Source organism: Emiliania huxleyi (genome assembly GCF_000372725.1).
Source record: "Emiliania huxleyi CCMP1516 unplaced genomic scaffold EMIHUscaffold_1, whole genome shotgun sequence".
Taxonomy (NCBI): domain Eukaryota; phylum Haptophyta; order Isochrysidales; family Noelaerhabdaceae; genus Emiliania; species Emiliania huxleyi.
Genome location: NW_005202428.1, coordinates 1,339,774 through 1,357,894, shown reverse-complemented (window position 1 = coordinate 1,357,894; position 18,121 = coordinate 1,339,774). Strand labels below are relative to the sequence as shown.

General features: G+C 66.4%; 4 protein-coding genes across 4 annotated transcripts in view; all 4 read right to left on the bottom strand.

Moving 5' to 3' along the window:
• Positions 1-1,811: 1,811 nt before the first annotated feature.
• On the bottom strand, positions 1,812-4,572 carry EMIHUDRAFT_194260 (hypothetical protein; the record flags this gene model as incomplete). The annotated part of the gene is made up of 5 exons (XM_005794131.1): positions 1,812-2,168; positions 2,507-2,620; positions 2,995-3,218; positions 3,439-3,724; positions 3,916-4,572. 5 exons carry the CDS (start codon positions 4,570-4,572, stop codon positions 1,812-1,814), a joined length of 1,638 nt encoding a protein of 545 aa, XP_005794188.1.
• A 663-nt stretch (positions 4,573-5,235) lies between these two features.
• EMIHUDRAFT_194259 (hypothetical protein) lies at positions 5,236-7,441 on the bottom strand (the record flags this gene model as incomplete). The annotated part of the gene is made up of 4 exons (XM_005794130.1): positions 5,236-5,607; positions 5,695-5,913; positions 6,018-6,643; positions 6,826-7,441. 4 exons carry the CDS (start codon positions 7,439-7,441, stop codon positions 5,236-5,238), a joined length of 1,833 nt encoding a protein of 610 aa, XP_005794187.1.
• Positions 7,442-14,197: 6,756 nt separating this feature from the next.
• Positions 14,198-15,415, bottom strand: EMIHUDRAFT_194255 (hypothetical protein; the record flags this gene model as incomplete). The annotated part of the gene is made up of 1 exon (XM_005794129.1): positions 14,198-15,415. The coding sequence occupies one exon, from the start codon at positions 15,413-15,415 to the stop codon at positions 14,198-14,200; it is 1,218 nt and encodes a 405-aa protein (XP_005794186.1).
• Positions 15,416-15,933: 518 nt separating this feature from the next.
• Positions 15,934-18,121, bottom strand: part of EMIHUDRAFT_447461 (hypothetical protein) — a gene marked incomplete at its 5' end in the record, with an annotated part of 4,052 nt that continues 1,864 nt past the window's right edge. Inside the window, 5 exons of the mRNA XM_005794128.1 lie at positions 15,934-16,330; positions 16,403-16,464; positions 16,544-16,966; positions 17,181-17,346; positions 17,442-17,648. Coding sequence (XP_005794185.1) covers positions 16,145-16,330; positions 16,403-16,464; positions 16,544-16,966; positions 17,181-17,346; positions 17,442-17,648 — 1,044 coding nt within the window. The 3' untranslated portion in view covers positions 15,934-16,144. The remainder of the gene's footprint in view (positions 16,331-16,402; positions 16,465-16,543; positions 16,967-17,180; positions 17,347-17,441; positions 17,649-18,121) is intronic.

Genomic DNA, 18,121 nt, shown 5'->3' with positions numbered 1-18,121 from the left:
GGTTAACACCACAGCCGTAGAGGTGTTCAAACGTGTTAACACCGCCCCTCGGGAGGTGTTGACACGCTCCGTTAGATGCGGGCGAGTGTGTGGCGCGAATTCTTTGTACTTTGAAGGAGCGCTACCAGAGTCCAGAGTTGTTCACGCCCACGCGCTCGCTGGGCGGTGCTGAGACTTGATACAGGTCACCGCCACCGACCTGGAGCTGGAAAAGCTGGTGGAAACCATCGGAGTCAAGAATGCGCGCGTGGGGCAGGTGTCGGGCTGGATGCTGCTCGCGGCGGATTGGCTCGGCCTGAAGGACGTGCTCGCCGAGAAGATGAGGCGGCTCACAATGGAGAAGGTGATGGGCAAGCTGGAGGAGATGATACCGCGCCAGCTGAACGAGAGGGCGGGCTTCGAGGCCGAGGTGGCCTGCCTGCTGCCCGCCGACTTCCCCAAGGCCTTTCTCGCCATGGCGGGCCTCCTCGGCGTCAACGGCCTATCGCGCCTTGGCGGACACATGGCTCCGCTGCGCAGTACCTGTTAGCTGCCACGTACCTACATATGTATTCGTACAGTTCTTCCGCATCGCCGGGCCGCGGTTGCTTTACACTCCGCGTACAACTACGTTAGCACACCTCGGCGTCGAGAGAGAGAGAGAGATCAGCCGTGTAAACACAAAACCGTGAACGGCCCTGCAATGTGCAGAGTGCCGTGCCAGCAGCAGCACATGAGATGCATGAAAGTGTGCGCACTCTTCTCTCTTGCCAGTCCACACGAATTGCACAAAAAATAAAACAGAGTCCAGTGTCATTCGTGGAGAGCGGAACTGCGTCGTGGCATGTTGTGCGAGTATATGGGCCAAAAGCGTCGAAAATGTCCCAAAAAGCGTGTCTCGAGTTTGTGGCAGCTCCGCAGCCAGCGCGGGCTGCCAGGACGCACCGCTCGCGCGTTCGGCACACTCGGTGGACCCCACCGAGTGTGCCGAACCAACTGGAGTGAGTAGGCTCGACGCCGCGCTCGCTGTGGAGCTGCCACAAACTCGCCGCCGAACGTGCCACCGACGGCGTCCCGGCGGAGGTGATGGAGTGTGAGACCTGAGGCTGCGGAGGTGACGCCTGAGGTACCGGCTCGTGTACGGCGACTCAGCCGGCGACCGCCACGGGCTCAGACGAGACTTGTCGACGCGTTCCGGCTCAGCTTCACCGTGGTCATCGGGCGTCTGTCGACGTCAGGACCACCCATACAGCTCGCGGGTTTGAGGTCGCAAGAGCCAAGATGGTGGCGTTTGGACATCCCAACCATCACACAAGACAGCCTGTAGGTGATGGCGGGACGGCGCAGTGTTTGTGGCACTCGGCAGTAGGCACCCGCGGCACAGCCCCGCGGTCGGCTCTCGCGGGCTGCGGAACCGGCCCCAGAAGGGGACGGTCCGGGCGAGTGTGGCAGCTCCTGCGCTAGTATGGGCACCCTCTATCACAACACTACTGATCCTGGCCATTAGAGCTGCCAGGGATAGCGTCAGGAGCTGGTAGGAGTCAAAACCCCTCATATTTGAGACATCGTGGCCCATATACTCGCACAACGAGCCTCGTGATCGATTACGCCGTAAGCGCGAAATGGCAAAAATGCGACTTTAGGAGACGAATTAGTGAAACCCGCCGCGTGTGTGGCGATTAATGTATATGCACCGCCTATATGCGCCGGTCTGTACGATCAAACCTCGGACTGTGCTCGAGCACACCGTCACAGCTCGACGACCCCCACGCCCCACTGCGGGGGTAGGAGCCGATGCCCGAGTCCACCGGACCGCGGTGCCGCGCGCGCCCTCACCGCAGCAAGACCGCAAAGTCCAGCGCGCTGCTTGCCTCTCCGCCGCCGGCTCGCGCCACGGCAGCCTCTATCGACTCGTGCAGCTCTCCGCCGCCGCTACTGCTTGCGGCGCGCTTGGCGGCGTCCGCGGCACGGCGGCGCTTGGAGGGCGGCTGCGGGGGCGGGTTGAAGGCGCCGGAGGCGTCCGAGTAGGTCGCCATCAGCCGCAGCGGCGTCGATCGGCCGAGGGCGGGCGGGAGCGGCTCTGCGGCTGCGAGTCGCTTCGCGAGCTGCGCCACGACGGGGTGGTAGTGCCGGTGGAGCAGGGCGAGCTGCCACGCCGTCGAGTTGATGGCGCGCGGAGAGTCGACGTCCTCACGCTCGTCGGCACGCGCCGGCGCGAGCGGCGGGCCGGCGCGGTCTGTCCCGTCGAGCAGCGCCGTGACGCGAGGGCACGCGACGAGCAGCCGCGAGGCGGCGGCGAGGAGGGCGACGGCGTGCGCGTGAGGCAGGGTGGCGGCGGCGTCGACGAGCCTGGAGCGCGCGTGCGGTGGGCTGGGGGTGTGACGACGGGGTCGTGCAATGCACGCTGGCGCCTTGCAGGAATGCGAGGGCTGCGAGTGCAAACGATGCGGCTTGAGTGTGGCGGAAGGCAGCTGGTGGGCGGGTCTTCTCGAGCGCGAGGATGTGCACTGCAGCATCTAGGGTCGACGCGCCGGCAAAAGAAGGAGGCGATGCGCGGCGCGAGCAGCGCCGAGCGCTGGCGGCAGAGGTGGTCGAGGCAGTCGAGTGCGGTGGCGAGGAGGCGCGTGTCGGCGAGCAGAGCCTGCGGCAGCGGAGGAGGCGGGTCGGTGGGCCGGGCGCGCGCACGCGGCGGGCGCGAAAGCCGAGAGGTGGTCGGGGCATGCGCCAAGGGGCGAGGTGTTTGGGGCGTGTGGTCCGGGTGTGGTCGGGGCGGCGTGGCATGGGGTCGAGGCACGGGGGCGATGGCTGTGCCTGCTCCGCGAGAAGCGAGTAGAGGCGCTGCTGCACGTCGCGCATGTCGACGGCGAGCGCTGCGCCTGGGAGGAGGAGGAGGAGGCTTCGCGACGGTGGGTGAGAGGCGGGTGAGTGAGGGAGTGAGCGGGCGGGTTGAGTGAACGAGGGAGAGGCGGCGAGGTTCGCGCCGTGGCCAGAGAGGAGGCGGAGCAGCGCGTGGACGCAGTGCAGCGCCGCCGGCGTGGAGAGGGCGGCCGGGTCGCGCAGGATGGTGCGCAAATTGGAGACGAGGTCGAGCAGCAGCTCGACGTTGACGCAGTGGGCAAACTTTGCGATCCCGCGCAGCACGAGCGGCATCAGCGGCCCGCCGGGGCGCGCCTTGACGACGCGCGCGTACGAGACGAAGAGCTGCTCGAGCACTGCCGCCGACTTGAGGCCGACGTCGCCTGAGGAGCGGGCGGAGAGTGTCGGAAGGCTGGCGGTGGGCGGGCGGGCCGGGGTGGGGCGGGTGATGGGCGGGCGGGGTGGGGCGGGGCAGGTGTGTGGGGGGAGGGCAGGGGTGGGGCGGGGCGGGTGTGTGTGCGTGTGCGGAAGTGGGGGGGGGGGGGGGGGGCAGGTCGAGCGGAATGCCCTCGCCTCGGTCGCCCGAGGCGGCGGCGAGCTCACGCGCGACAGGGTCGATGCCCCTCCGCCGCTTCTTCCCCTTGCGCGCGCCGAAGCGCTCCTTCTCGGCCGACGCAGCGGCTGCCGCCGCCGACGCGTCCAAGCGGAGCGAGAGCCAGCACTCGAGCATCGAAGGGTGGACGCTGAACGAGCTCGTCTTGAGGAGGGCGGCCATCGAGCGCACCGCGAGCAGCGTCGCCTCGCCCGCCACGTCCGCGCCAAACAGCTCGGTGAGCGCTCCGCACGCCACCGCCCGCTCCTCGTCGTCGGCAGAGTTGCAGGACGGCACCTGCGTGGACGTGACGTGGACGTGGACGTGCACGCGTCGGCGACGTGGCGTGGGCGCGCTGTGGAGGTGCGGCGGCGCGAGCTGGGCGGGCCCGGAGGCGGCGGGTGGCGGCCACGGCGGCTTGCGGGGGCCGAGAGTGCGTGCCGACATCAGCCGAGAAGGTGGGAAGTGTCTCGGAAGTGTCGTCTCACCAGCCCGCCGATCAGCTGGTCAACGCCATTGAAGTCGCGCCCCTTCTCGAGCAGGGCGGCGAGCCCGCGCACCGCGGCGAGCCGCTGCTGCTGCTCGCCGCTCCGCAGCCAGCCGCGCAGCAGGCCCACCGCCGCCTCGTGCCCGCGAAGCAGCTGCCTCTCGTACGCACGCAGCGCCTCCACCTCGGAAGACACCTGCATCGCCAGCTCCTTGTCGGTGGGCAGCCGGATGCGGTACGCCGGGATGAGGTCGCGCAGCACCGCCACGCAGCTCAGCGCCGCCATCCGCCGCGTCGCCGGCGATACGTCCCGCGACGCGAGCTCGTGCAGCTCCTTGAGCAGCCCGATGTTCTTGTGCGGCGAGTGCAGCAGCTGCGCCGACAGCTTTGCGATCGTGGCGCGCTTCTGGGAGAGCGAGAGCTCGGCGGCCGGCGCGCTGCCAGCAGCGGCAGCGGCGGACGCCTGAGCACGAGCCTTGGCGCGCTGCTTGCCCTTCTTGGTCTGCGGCTCGCCTTTGGGAGCCGGTGCTGTGCGCCGCTGCCACTTGCCACCCTCGCGGACCGGGAGCAGCTCGCGGCCGGCCGCCGGGCCGTCCTCCTTGCTCGCGCGCGGCCGCCGCTCGTAGTCCTGCTCCACGTCGCCCTGCTTGAATCCCATATATGGCCAGATGGCGGCGTTCCCTGTCAGTCACTGTCCGTCTTAGCACGGATACGAGGCACACGCCTGGCGAGTTGAGGCACACGCGCTGTCTCGAGGTCTCTCGGAACAGAGCCCCGGCCCGGGGCGAGTCCTCGAAAGAGCTACCCAAATGGGTCCTCGGAGAGGGTACCCTGGGTGGGCGGGGCCTCTACTCGTCAGGATACGAGGCACACGCTCTCTTGGGGATTAGCGCGGAAAGAATTCGGAGCTTCTCTTTCTCTCTTACCGACCGCGCTGGTGTCCAGGACAACTGTCCGGTAGCTAATGTTAGTCAGCCCATCTGTCTGCGGCCGAAAACCGCGGAAAAGCTTGCCCAGGCCTCCGCCGCAAAAAAGAGAAAAAATGGTCAAAAAGCCCACAATCGCCGCGGTAATGGCTTGTGTGGCGGCCAGAAATGGGCCTGAAAGGGGTCCTGCCTCGAATTTTTTTCCTAAAAATTCGCAAAAATGATTTTGGGGAGTGACGCCTCGAAAACCCCGTCAGAGAAAAATCCCGCGTGCACCGCTTGCCAGCCCTTGGAGCGAGTGGCCCGCGCTTCGGCTGTGGGTCAGCAACTGCTTGTGCGACGTCCGCAAAAAATGTTTTCGGAGAAAAAACACCCCTTGCTTGCTTCTCCAGGACTTACGCTTGCGCCGTCTCCATCCCGGCATTCACGGATGACTCCACCTGCTCGGTAGACTTATCGTCGTCCTCCGGCGGCGGCGCCACCGCCTTGAAGAGGGGGTGGTCGGGGACGGGTAGAAACTGGCAGACGAGCAGAAGAAACAGCGACACACCGGGCGAGATGAGCGAGTCGACGCCCGACCAGTCCTCGAGGTCCTTTTGCGGGCACGACTCATGGGAGACGGCGCAGCCGGAAACGTAGGACGGCGCCAGCGCCGTGTCAATCGCCCACCACAAGACTGGCGGCTGACGCAACCTCTCTCCGACACAAAAGCGCGGGTCTTGTGCGGATCTTCGCACGCTCCAGCCGGGAATGACGACGATGGTGACCTGGCGGCAGGATGCGGCGGTGCAACTACTTGGGAGCGGCGAGTGAGGGGGAGGAGGACGTGGGCCAGGGAAGCTACAGCGGGGAACCTCAAGGCAAGACACGTCAGCCGCGGTGACGTCGTCTTGCGCGTGCACAGCAGCGACCACAGTGGCGTGCTCGTCCGCGAGGAAGCTTGGTCGGAGGACGAAGAGCCCGCGCTCCACCCCCGAAACGAGAAGGTTTCCGGATGGGAGGTAGGGGTAGACACTCCACGCGCCCATGAACTCGCTCGTGTCGCAGCCGGAGCTGACGTCGAAATGGGCCACCTAACAAAAACGATGCGCCTTCAAGCTCGCTTCGGGTCCGGATCTCATGCGCATTCACGAACCTCGCGGAGGTCGCCCGGGGCGGCGACGGCGCGGGTGAGTACCCGCAGCCCAGCGCAGTAGTTGGCCTGCCACAAGTACCCTTTGGCCGCGTACATGTTGTGGCCGATGGCTGTCTCTGCGGAGTAGTGCTCCCCGATTGGCAAGGGACGGTCGAGATCGGAGATGTCGTAGAGCAGCGTGCGCGTTCGTCCGGCCGCGAGGGCAGGCATTCGCTGCGCCTCGCGCCACGAGTCGCCGATGAGATACTTCTCCGCCTCGCGCAGAGTGTCCTCGCTGAGTGCCTCATCGTGCTCGTCGCCAAACGCGAGGATGGCGTGATCCTCCAGCAGCGAGCCTTGGTGCGGGTAGGCGACGGCAGGGTAGGTGAAACGTGAGAGGAGGAGGATGTTGCGCTTGTCGGTCACATCGAGAATCGAGACGTCGCCAGGCCCCAGGCCGCCGCCATCGTAGCGTCCACCGGCGGCGTTGAAGGTGACGCATATCTCCTTGCCCACATGATCCGTGTCGGGCCCGTGGTACACAACGCAATGACCGTCGTGGACCCACCCGACGCCCGTGTAGCAGGCAGCGTGCTCTGGGCGTGTCGGGTCAGACACATCGATAACCTGCAGGCCGCAGGGCTCGCTCGTTGAGCCCGTAGAGCCAGCAATGAACGCAAAGGGTTTGCCTGCTCAACACGCCCCAGGCGGTCGGAGAGAGCGGAGAGGGGGAGAGGGCAGGGTCGGGCCGCTATCGGAGGCGGCGCGTTGCGGCGCTCGACCCTTTTGCCGGCGGGGAGCCTTGGCGCGAGAGCCTTGCCTTGGCAAGCGCGCGCGACTCTCGGAGACGCGGGTGGGGAGGGCGCCGCACCCGGCGAGACGATGATGTTGTGGGCCCGGCTAAAGCCGTGGTATTCGGCGCTGGGCGCGAGCGTCGGCGGCGGCAGAGTCGGGTCGAGGCTGGACTTGTCTGGCAGAGTCAGCAAGTCAAGGACCTGCAGCCCCGAGTTTTCGATGTCATCGGAGACGATCAGCGCGTAGTGGCGGAACGTCTTGACATCGCGCCACCACGACCCACCCGCCGGCGAGCCGGCGCCCGGTAGCCAGCCGACGGCTTGCGGCCTAGTCGGCTCTGAGATGTCGAGAAACGCGACGCCGTCGAGCATGCCGAGAAGGGCGTACTCGACGCCAGTCGTTGGGTGGACCCAGCCCCATAGGTCGGAGCAAAAGTCTGCTGTGCCCACGTGGAGCGCCGTGCGCGGCGTCAGGGACAGCATGTCCACGCCAGAGCAGCTAAACTCCCCAGCGGCAACGCCGTCGACGCACTGCGCAGCGCCAGACGCCACGTGAGGGTAGGCAGAGGCGTTTGCAGCCATCGCCGACCACGCCCTTTCCTTGGCTGCCATCTGAGCTTGCATCAGCGCGCTCCTCGCGCAAGTGAGCGGGAGCGCCCACCACACGGCCCATAGGCAAAAGGGCGAAACCATTTTGGGGGGCCATGTGTGACCGGACGTACGAGTATCTCCGCTATGTCGAATCCGCCCGCAGGAGTGCTTACGCGGTCCCGTGGGGGCTACAAATTCTTTTCCGTGCTGCGCACCAGTCCCGTGAACCCAAACGAAGGATGGGAGGAGTGTGTGCTGCTTTTTTAGCAATACCTTTGTGTTTGAGTGTGTGTGAGTGTGTGTCACACACACACACACACACACACACACACACACACACACACACACACACACACACACACACACACACACACACACACACACACACACACACACACACACACACACGTGTCTATCTCTAGGTTGGCCGCTTTGTGTATCTCGAGACCTCGAGAGAAGGCCGCCCGCAGGCCTCCCCGAGGGCCCAAGTCAAGAATTGGCTTTCTTTTGGCGGGCAAATCTCTAGGAGTGACTCGAAGAAGTGACTTAGTGACTTCTCGAAGTCACTCGCCCCGGCGCGCGCACAGTACTCAGTACGTGCTCTAGTGGCCGGCCCGTGCACCGTGCGAGCCCCGCGGACTCGGCCCCAGTCGGGCCGCGATGGGAGAGGCTCCTAGAGCAGCTTGGGCGCGGTTCAAACGGCTTTGGAGCACTTGCTTGGAGCACTTCGAGCGTACGAAAGAGGCGCACACGGCGCTGCCTCCGCACCGCTACGCGATGACACTCAAGCGCCGCAGTCCCGGCGACATGCAGGCACCCAATGCTGTGCCGGAGGCTGACTGGTCGAGACGGTTGACCTCGTCGTGGCTCGCCCGCGCGCCGCCGCTTCTCGTGTGGACAGCTGGTTCGGCTCGGACGCAGTGGACAAGAGGACCACCACATTCGCCGGCACACCGCGGCCGACGCTGTGTTCGCTCCCACGCAAGCGCCGGTATCCAAATCGTCTGCATGCGTTACTGCGCTTACTGCGCGACGCCGCCGACCTCAGCCTCTCAATACCAATGCGCACGCTCCGGCATCGACTACATTGGTCTGCGCGAATTCGATGCGCCGTGCGACAATTGAGGCGGACAGCCCTAGGCGGCACGGCGCCCGTGCTCGTGTTTATTGTGCTCGTGTTCAAGCAAGAAGCACCAGTGCGGGTACATGCGGTCCTACCACTGCGCACAGTGCTTCCCGGACCCGAGCCAGGTTGGCTACGCGATCAGCCCGGTCGGGACCAAAGCTGGCGACCCTGACCGGCCCTGCTTTGCCAAGCACCTGCTCGAAGAGGAGCCGTCGCATCGGGCGCAGCAGCGCATCCCGCCGCGACGCGGCGATCGACCATCGCCGTACCGGCGACCTGAGCCTGCGCCTGCGCCGGCGGCGGCGGCGCCGGCCGCCGCGGCGCCGGCAGCCGCAGTGCCCCGTGCGCGCCGCCGCATCATCTAGAGGTGAGAGGGGGTGAGTGGCGAGTGTGCGGCGGCCGGAGGGCGCGTCAGACGACCGCAAAGGCGGCCCACATGCGGAGTGACTTTTAGAAGTCACCCCGTTTCGGGCGTCTCACCGGCGTACTTGGGGTGCTTCAGACGGACGCACTGGGCTGTCGGCAAGGTAGGTGAGTGTCTAGGGGTCGTCTCTAGGCTGGTTAGCCTTGATTTCGATCAAAGATGGCCGCAAGAAACGGTCGCGATGCCTCGTGTGAACGCTGTGAAGAGTGAACGCTGTGAAGAGTGAACGCTGTGAAGAGTGCACGCAGAGCGGACCCTCTTCTCACCGCCCTCATCCGATGCCGGCCGCCGACCACCATCCGCACGGCCATGCGATGCGATACACCGCCGACTGCTATCGTGGCATGCGCGACGACGTGACGCGCACGGAGGCTTACCGCAAGGCGATCGCCGCCGCTGCTCCCGGCAAGGTTGTCCTGGACGTAGGCACTGGCGCGCTTGCACTGCTAGCGATCTTTGCCGCGGAGGCGGGTGCGCGACACGTGTATGCGCTCGAAGGGCAGCCCAGCGCAGCGGCAGCAGCCCGCGCCGCGGTGGCGTCCGCCAATCTCGACCACCGCATCACCGTCCTCGAGGCTTTTTCGACCGATCTTGCGCTTGAGCTGCCGGAGCGGGCGGAGCTGCTGGTGCACGAGCTCATCGGCGAGGTTGCTGGCGAGGAGGGCGCGTGTGCCGCCATCCTCGACGCGATGCGCCGCCATGTTGCCGACGCCGCGCGGCCGCCACTGTCTGTCCCGTCGCGCGCATCAACCCTTCTCGCGCCCTGCCTGGCGCCAGACCCGGATCTGCTGGCCAAAGCTGCTGGCGCAGGGCGTGCGCTGAAGCTCGACGCTCGGTCGCAGGCGGGACGGCCGCTCGCTCCCCCGCAAGTGTGCGAGGACTTGCGCTTTGATGAGGGATCGCCGTCGCCGTCGCAGCGGCGCGAGCTTCTCTTCTGCTGCGAGGCGGCGGGCGTGCTGGCGGCACTCAACTTGCACGTCGAGCTCCGGTGCGGGGCCGACGCGGCGGACGGCCCGCCCGACGTGTCCTCCGCGTGGGACGGCTCCCACTGGCGGATCATTTGCATACGGCTCGAGCGGCCCGCATCCGTCGCGAGGGGGCAGCGCGTGAAGGTGCGCGTAGACGCCGCTCTCGCGGGACAGCTTCCCTCGTACACCTTCTCGGCGGCGCTGGTGTCGGACGACGGGACTTTGACGTCGCTCGGCGCGCCCCTTGAGTACCCGGTGGGCAGCCTAACTGTCAACGACGCGATGGACCAGATGTCATTCAGCTGGTAGTTCGGGCTGCGTGTGTCGGCTGGCGTGCATCTGGTGTGAGCGAGTGGTCGCGGCTATGTGAGAGAAAGTGAGATCGCTATCTACACTTTCCTGTCACAGAGCCCCGGCCGCGGCGGTCCCGGCAGCCGGCTTCCCCGGTTCCCGGGAAGCGCCATCGATCCAACCCGGACATATCGCGGCTCTCTGGTTTGTCGCGTGGAGTTTGGCATACAGTGCGTGCTCTTGCCTTAGAAATCGGTGTTTAGAAATTGGCTGCTGGAAATTTGGCTGATTTCCCTGGCCGAAATAGAAATCGGCTGCTGGCACGAGGCCGGCCCGATTTCTCTGATCTGCCGCGCCGCAGGCGCGAAGAAAATTTTAGAAATCATACGACTTTTTAGAGAGAGGTCGTTCTTTCACTTTCTTCTCAGTCTACAGTCATGGTGAAACGCAATTTTCACCCTCTCTATAGTGTGAACAGTGTGAGTCTTGGGCCCGGGGTTGTGTCTTTGCGTGAACAGTGACGCAACACGTCAAGTCCCTCATGCTCAGCTCTCTGGCGCCGGCTCCAGCAGGAGCCACCACTCGCTCGCGCCATAGTTGTCGGCGGCTAGCTTGCACGCGACACGGCCCGCGAGGTGCTTGGTGCCCGTCTCTTTCTGGGAGTACATGACGATGTGCGTCGCGTCAGGCTGACGCCACGAGGAGCCCACGCCGAAGTGCTGCACGGTGCCAACGTACCAGCCGGTGGCGCCGTCGAGGAGGTGCGCGGCGAGGATCTTGCGCCGGCACAGCGCGCGCTGCTCGTCGTCGTTCGCCAGCGGCGGGCACGTCGCCGCATAGACGTAGCCCTTCGGGGGCATTGCCGGAGCCTCGCCGCATGCCTGCATGCGCACGGCGGTGTCGTCCTCGTCCTCGTCCTCTGAGTCCTCCATGCCGTCCTCCGCCTCCTCCTCGCCCTCCTCCTCGCCCTCCTCCTCGCCCGCCGCCTCGTCGACATCGGCGAGCTCCGCCTCGTCCTCGTCCGCCTCGCTCTCCCCGCCGTCCGATCCGCCGTCCTCGTCCTTGAAGGTGTAGTCCGTCACCCCCTGCACGCAGATGTGCTCGTCGCCGGAGCCGTCGACAGTCATGAGCAGGCCGAGGCTGCGCGCCGACTTCTCGAAGTCATACGTGGCGCAGAGCGTCTCCCACGCTCGGCCCGCGATCTGCGTGATGAGCGAACGCTTCTGCCACGCCTTGAGGCCACCCTCCTTGGGGCCCTTGGTCCAGCGCTCGAGGTGGCCCGGCTGCTCGAGCCACGTGTCCATCTCGTCGCCCATCAGGTTCTTGAGGCGGACGCCGATGCCGCCGTCGATGAGCATCAGCTCGCCCGTCGAGCCAGTCGGCAGCAGGTGGCGGTCGCAGTGGGCGCGGCGCTGCAGGTTGCGCAGGTGCTCGGGCGTCGTCTGGCCGGAGAGGTTGTCGAAGATGGCGACGCTCCGCTCGCCCGCGGCGCGTGCGGCCGCCGTCGCCTCGCGCATCTCCACGTCCGCGAAGTCCTCGCAGAGCTGGTCGTCAGCCCACGCCTTCGGCTGGAAGCGCACCTGCACGTCGGGGTGGCGCGCATCTCGCTCATTCTGCGAGATCTGCTTGCCCTGGCCGCGAAAGATCACGCACAGCTTGGGCTGCCCGTGCCGCGGCATCGAGGCGTCGCCGTTGCTCGCGCGCGCGACGATCTGCAGCGTGCAGAAGCGCTTGCCGTCGTCAGCCTTCGCCCCCGCCAGCCAGACGCGCTTGGCGCCCGTGTCGTCGTAGGTGCGCCCATCGCCCGCTCGGAGGTTGCACGGCACCTGGTCGACGCTCAGCCGGTTGCGCGGCAACCAGCGTCCCCACTTTGGGTCGAGCTTCTCCTGCAGGCCGCCACGGAGGCGGCGACGGAGGCGCGCGTGCCAGCGCTTGATCTTCGGCAGCCGCACGAGGACGGACTCGGCGCGGCTGTTCGACTTGCGCCGGAGCGACATGCCGAAGCGCCGCGCGAACGACCGCAGCCACCACTTGGACGCCTTGAAGCCGTCGGCCACGTCGGCGCCGGCGAACTCGCGCACGAGGCGCTTCATGGAGACGCGAAGCCATTGGCCGGTCACGCGCTCGCCACGCGTCCGCTTGTCGCGGTAGCGCTTGTGCAGCTCCACCTCGACCGCAGCGAAAGGCGGCGCGCGGCCGCGATGGAGGGTCGTCCGCCGTGCGCCGCGCGACTGGAACGTCGCCATCGTGCCGGTGCGGTGCTTCTGCTTACGGCTGACGCGGTTCTCGTGCTGCAGCGCCATGTGCAGCTCGTCCTCCTTGCCGCCCCACTTGGACACGAGGGAGGGGTGTACGCCCTTGTGAATCTCCGACGTCTCGATGCCGGCGCCACGCCAGCCACTCGGCGCCTTCTCCCAGCGCTTCTCGAGGCTCTGCAACCTGCGCAGCGTGCGCACCACCTCGAGCTTAAAGTAGAGCGAGTGTTTCATGCCCTTCTTCTCGCCCTGGCGGAGCCCACTCTGCTTGATGCCGCCATCCGCGCGCAGCTTTGGTGCTTTCGCGGGTGGCTGCTCGTCGTCGCTGCTGTTAGCGGCTTCGGCGGCAGCCTCGGTGACGGCGGTGGCGGGCTGGGTGGTGGTGGCAGCGGAGGCGGCAGCCTCTGCGGCGGCGGCGACTTCGGCGGCCGTCTCGGCCGCGCGACCGCTGCAGAACTTTTCGTGCGCAACGCGCGCAGGCCCGTGCAAGAATGTCTGCCCACAGCCCTTGGCGCACGACGTGAACTTCTCGGGCGCCTTGCCCACAGCCTGCAGCTGCTCGGGCGTGAGCGAGGTAACGGATCTGATCTGACGGCCTATGCCCGGCAGCGTCGCGTACGTAGTCCTGGTGCCACCAGCAAAGAACGCGCCGATCGACTTCTGCTGCAGCGTGCTATGCTTGCCGCCGCCGGCCTTCACCGTCCTCGGGGTGACAGCAGCGGCGGCGCTGCTCGAGGAGGAGGTTGCAGCTGTCGCGTCCATCGCGCCGCCGATGTTCTGAGGCTCTGATAGGCTGCCCGAGTCGACATGCGTCGCCAGCGCGGCGACCAGAGCTGGCGGTGCTGCTTCCTCCTCCTTCAGCTTGTGTGCGACGGTGTCGGTGAACGACGAGAGGAGTGACCGCAGTGCGGACGAGTCGTACGCCCCGAGCTCCTCGAGGACCGACACGACCTTTGCGGCGTTGCAGCGCTCGCGAAGGCTCGGGTGTGCAGCCAGCAGCACAGTGTTGACCAGCGCCTCCATGGGTGCTGCTCGCGTAGTGTCACTCAGCGTGTCAGGATGAATGCAAAAAGGGTGCAAATCCTGCACACTGCACACATCGACTACATCCACAGCAAGTCGCCATGCCGCCCTCGGGAGAGTGCCCTCAGCCACGCGTCCGCAAGGTGTACGTCCGCGCGCACAAGCGCAAGGTCGCCGCCACGAAGAACCCCCTCGACGAGCCGGTCGTGCCGCCGCTGACGCGCCGCCAAGCCCGAGACCTCCCGGCCCACATGGTGACCAAGTACAAGGAGGATGCGCTCAAGCGCCTGATGGCCCTCTCGCCAGAAAGCGAGCATGGGACACTTCACAAATTCTTCTCGCGCATGCCGAAGCCGAGCCCGGCTCCCGTCAACGGCGTAGTTGCCGCTGCGTCGTCCTCGACCGCTCCGGTCAACGCCGGCGGCAAGAAACGGGCGCGTGTTACCGCGCCGCCCGTCACGCCGGAGGGACTGACGCCGTCGCGCCGCAACGGCGTGAATGCGGCGATCCTCTGCTTTTCGCCCTTTGCCTAGGCGGGCCGGCTCGTCGCGCAGGCTGTGTCTGCTGAGGCTGTGCCCACACGACCTGACCCGGCTCCCGGCTGTTTATTTTGTGCGAGACTGTTAGCGCGGCGAGTGGGGGAGGGGGGCTGTCGGCCTAGCCGGGTGTCATTTGACAATTACAGATTTCATACACCCTCAAAACATGGCACCAACCAGAAAAGAGATCGACAATCGGCCTCGCCCGTCACTCGCGCGTCACTCTCTGCGCTCACGGCTGCAGCAGAAGCTGCTCGAGCTCGGCGCGCACCCACGCGCACGTCGCTCGCTCGCTAGGCAGGGCGTGCGTACACGCGCTGACCACACCTGCAAGCCGGCTTTCATCGGGCACACACGGGCGGGTGAAGCCGTTCGCGACGATTGCGTCGAGCTCGTGTCGGAGGCGCGAGTCGCACTTGCCTGGCGCGTCGCCCGTGGCGAAGTGGTACGGGTCGCAGACGCCCGACGGCGCCTCGAGCGCAGCCAGGACACACCCTAGCGACCAGGCGTCGGTGCCACGCGAAAGCGGCACGACTGCAAAGTCGCGGGCCACCCGCACCTGCTCGGGCGCCCGCCAACCCGGCGTGCCTGAGTGCGAGAGCTGCGCCCCAACGGCTAGTCGCCTCGCCTGCCCAAAGTCACACAGCTTAGCGACAAGCCCCTCAGAGCGCGCCGACAGCAGCACGTTCGATGGCTTGAGGTCAAGGTGCACGATGGGGGGAGATCGCGTGTGCAGGTACGACATTGCTCTTGCAATCTGCACGCCGAGGGAGCGGCTCTCGCCCCTCTGATCCCCGATCAACAAATCTCCCAGAGTCCCTGCGTCGGCATAGTCGAGAGCGAGGAACGGCGTCTCGCGCGGGGCGCATGCAAAGCCCATCACATAGATGATGTTCTCATGGTGTAGTGCTGCCGCGATCTGACACTCGGAGGCGAAGGCGCTGCTCGCGCGCAGCGGCTGCTTCACCGCGAGACGACCACCGTAGTGGCGGCCAAGCCTAACGGTGCCTTGGCCGCCCTTGCCGAGGCGACCCTGGCTGCTGCCAAAGGCGATGTCGCGCAGGGCGAGGCCGCCGTACCGGCTCGCGGTCGGCGCCAAAGGCGGGATCGGAGCGACGAGGCGAGGAGCAATTGTAGGTGGAAGAGCGGCGAGGGGCGGCGGAAGTGCCAAGCTCGGCTGCCTCGCGACGAGCAGGTGGCCCCTGCCGTGCTGGCCGAGGGCCCGTGGCCGAGGGACGGTAGACGGAATCGGGACGGGAACGAGAGCCGCAGGAGCAGCGTCAGGCACCGCGAGGGCGGCGGCCTCCGCTCTCGTTTTCTTGAGTCTGCGTCTGTACTCGACCTTCTCGGCCCTGCGGTCACGGCCCCGATCGCCCCTATCATCCGGATTGGCGCGTCTATACACGGCCTCAGCGCGTGCCTGCGCCGCGGATCGCTCCCTTTTCGGCATGTCGTTGCATGTCCAGAACCCAGTGTCGAGAGCGAAGGCGCGAGTGGTGACACGCCCGCAACCTTTGAGCACCTGCGTCCCCCACCAGACATAAATCGTCCCCCACCAGACATCGAAGTCAAATGTCAAAGACACCTCTAGGGACTGGCAAAGTGGGCTGCCACACCCACAAAGATGCAGAAAAAGGGGACACCGGCGTGACGTGGCCTCTCGACGGGTTTGTTGAAGCAGAACTTGGTTCGGCGCACGAGGCACGAGCGAGCACGCACACACGAAATAAAGGTTAAGCGGGAGGATTGAATTCGTATCTCAGGGCAACCTTTTAGTGTACTAGTATCTAGACCGTATAGTGACCGGCGCGCAGCGCCGAAGAAAATTTTGGCAGAAATCGCTTACAGAAATCGGCTGCTGGCTCGCCCGATTTCCCTCGCCGAAACAGAAATCGGCTGCTGGATGCCGACGCCCCGATTTCTATCGCCACGCCTCGCACTGTATAGATATATACACACGTTCGTGTCTTTCTCCCGACCAGGGTCGTAATACGTAAATTTCGCAACATCGAACGCATGTGATATAAAGTTTGGTCTCCGCTTCCGCGCGTACACATCTCGTCTCATGGCTGTACGGTGGTATGGCTCTCTCGAGGATCCGGCGCGCCGCGCGAGACACTGTAAAGGCGCGCGCTGCGAGAGAGACAACAACCCGGGCCGAAGTTCATCTATCCTAGCATCAGGCGAGTGATTCGAGCCGCTCGCGCAACACCGGCAGCATCAGTGGCTTGGTCAAGAACGCGTCCATTCCGCATTCGAGGCACTGCGCCTTGACCGAGTTCATCGCGTGCGCGGTGAGCGCCCAGATGGTGACTGGCTTGGCGACGTTCTGCTCGCGCTCGATCCTCCGGATCTGGGCCGTCGCCTACGCGCGCCGCGGTGAGCGAGAGTCAGACCGTGGGGCCGGAGGGGCGGCGAATCGGAACGCCGCACACGCCTCAAAGCCGTTCATGACGGGCATGTCGCAGTCCATCAGTATCACGTCGAACTCGTGTGCGCCTTCGCAAGGTGGGGGGAAGGGGCTCTGGCGCGAGTGCCGGGGCAGATCGGGCGCGCCACCCGCCGCGGGCTCTCTCACCGTCGGCGAGCGAGCTGACGACAGCACCCACGGCATCGCGCCCGTCCATCGCGACCGAGACGCGCTGGCCCATGTGCTCGAGCAGCTGCTTGCACACCTCGACGTTGAAGTCGTTGTCCTCGACCAGCAGCACGCTAAACCTGGGCAGCGGCGACTGCGGGCTCCGCGCCGACGGCGGCCGCGCCGGCTCCTCCTCGCCGCTCGTCGCAATCGGCAGCGTGAGCTCGAGCGAGACGGACGTACCTGTGCAGCGGCACGAGCGAGAGCGAGTGAGGGGCGGCCCGGCTCGCAGGGTGAGGTTGAGCGAGGCGGCGGTGCCGACGGCGAGCTCCGAGGAGAGGGCGAGCGTGCCGCCGAGCAGGACCACGAGCTGGCGCGAAATGTACAAGCCGAGGCCCGCGCCCGGGATGCCAGGCGACGAGCCTGGGCAGAGGGGGGGGGGGGGTGGTCGGTGCACGGCGATGGCGGCGACGACGGCGATGGCGACGGCGATGGCGACGGCCAAGGCGGGCGGTGCACCGCGCGCCTGTCGGCGTCCGAGGGGAGCTGGGCGCGCGCTCGGACATGGAGGAGCGGCCGGAGATGTCGAGGGACGAGAGGCGGCTCGTCAAGCTCTTGCGGCCGATGGAGCGGCCACACTCGAAGACGGCCTCCTGCATGTCCCCGGCGATGCCGATGCCGGTGTCGGAGACCTCGATTCGCACCCCGCACGCCTCGTCGCTCCGCGAGACTTGGCTCGCGGTGAGCCGCACCTCGCCTGCCGCCGTGAACTTGATGGCGTTCCACAGCAGGTTGAGGAGGACCTGTTCATGATTGAGTTAGTTGATTCGTCAGTCGATCATTCATCCCACAGCAAGTTGAGGAGGACCTGCGAGAGCCGCGTCGGGTCCGAGTGTACCCTCACGCCCTCCAACGCCGGGTCCATCTCGAAGATGAAGCGCAGGCCCTTCTCGCTGGCGCGATGGCGCAACACGTCGACCGACTCCCGCACCGTCGGCAGCAGCTCGAAGTGGCACGGCTCCAGCGAGAGCTGACCAGACCGCAACCGCGCCGTGTCGAGCAAGTCGTTGATCAAGTTCAGCAGCAGGGTCCCGGAGTTGCGCGCCTGAGAGGCAGAGGTAGACGACGAGTCAGCCGAGGAGCGCGGCCGCCGCCCCTCCAGAAGCGCGGCAGCACAAGAGTGTGCGGAGGCGCGGCAAAAAGGGAACACGGTGCACAGCCGTGCCGCATCGGTGCCACGGCGGTGCCGCAACGGTGCCGCAGCGGTGCCACGGCGGTGCGCGTGCGCGAGCAATGCGGCGGGAGAGACGAGAGGGCGGAGAGCGGTGGGCGGGGGGCTGGGGCGGGGTGGGAGAGGGAGAGGGAGAGAGAGGTTGGCGCTGTCGGACAGGGCGCTGTCGGCAGCGCTGCCTGCTGCAGCTGGCGCTTCAGCTCGGTGGTATTCGCGCATTCCTCGGAGAGCAGCGCCAACTGCAGCATGCCGAGCAAGCCGTTGAGCGGCGTGCGCATCTCGTGCGACATGCAGGCCAGGAAGTGGTCCTGCGTGCATCCGCCGGCGCGTGTCGTGCGGGGGGCGGC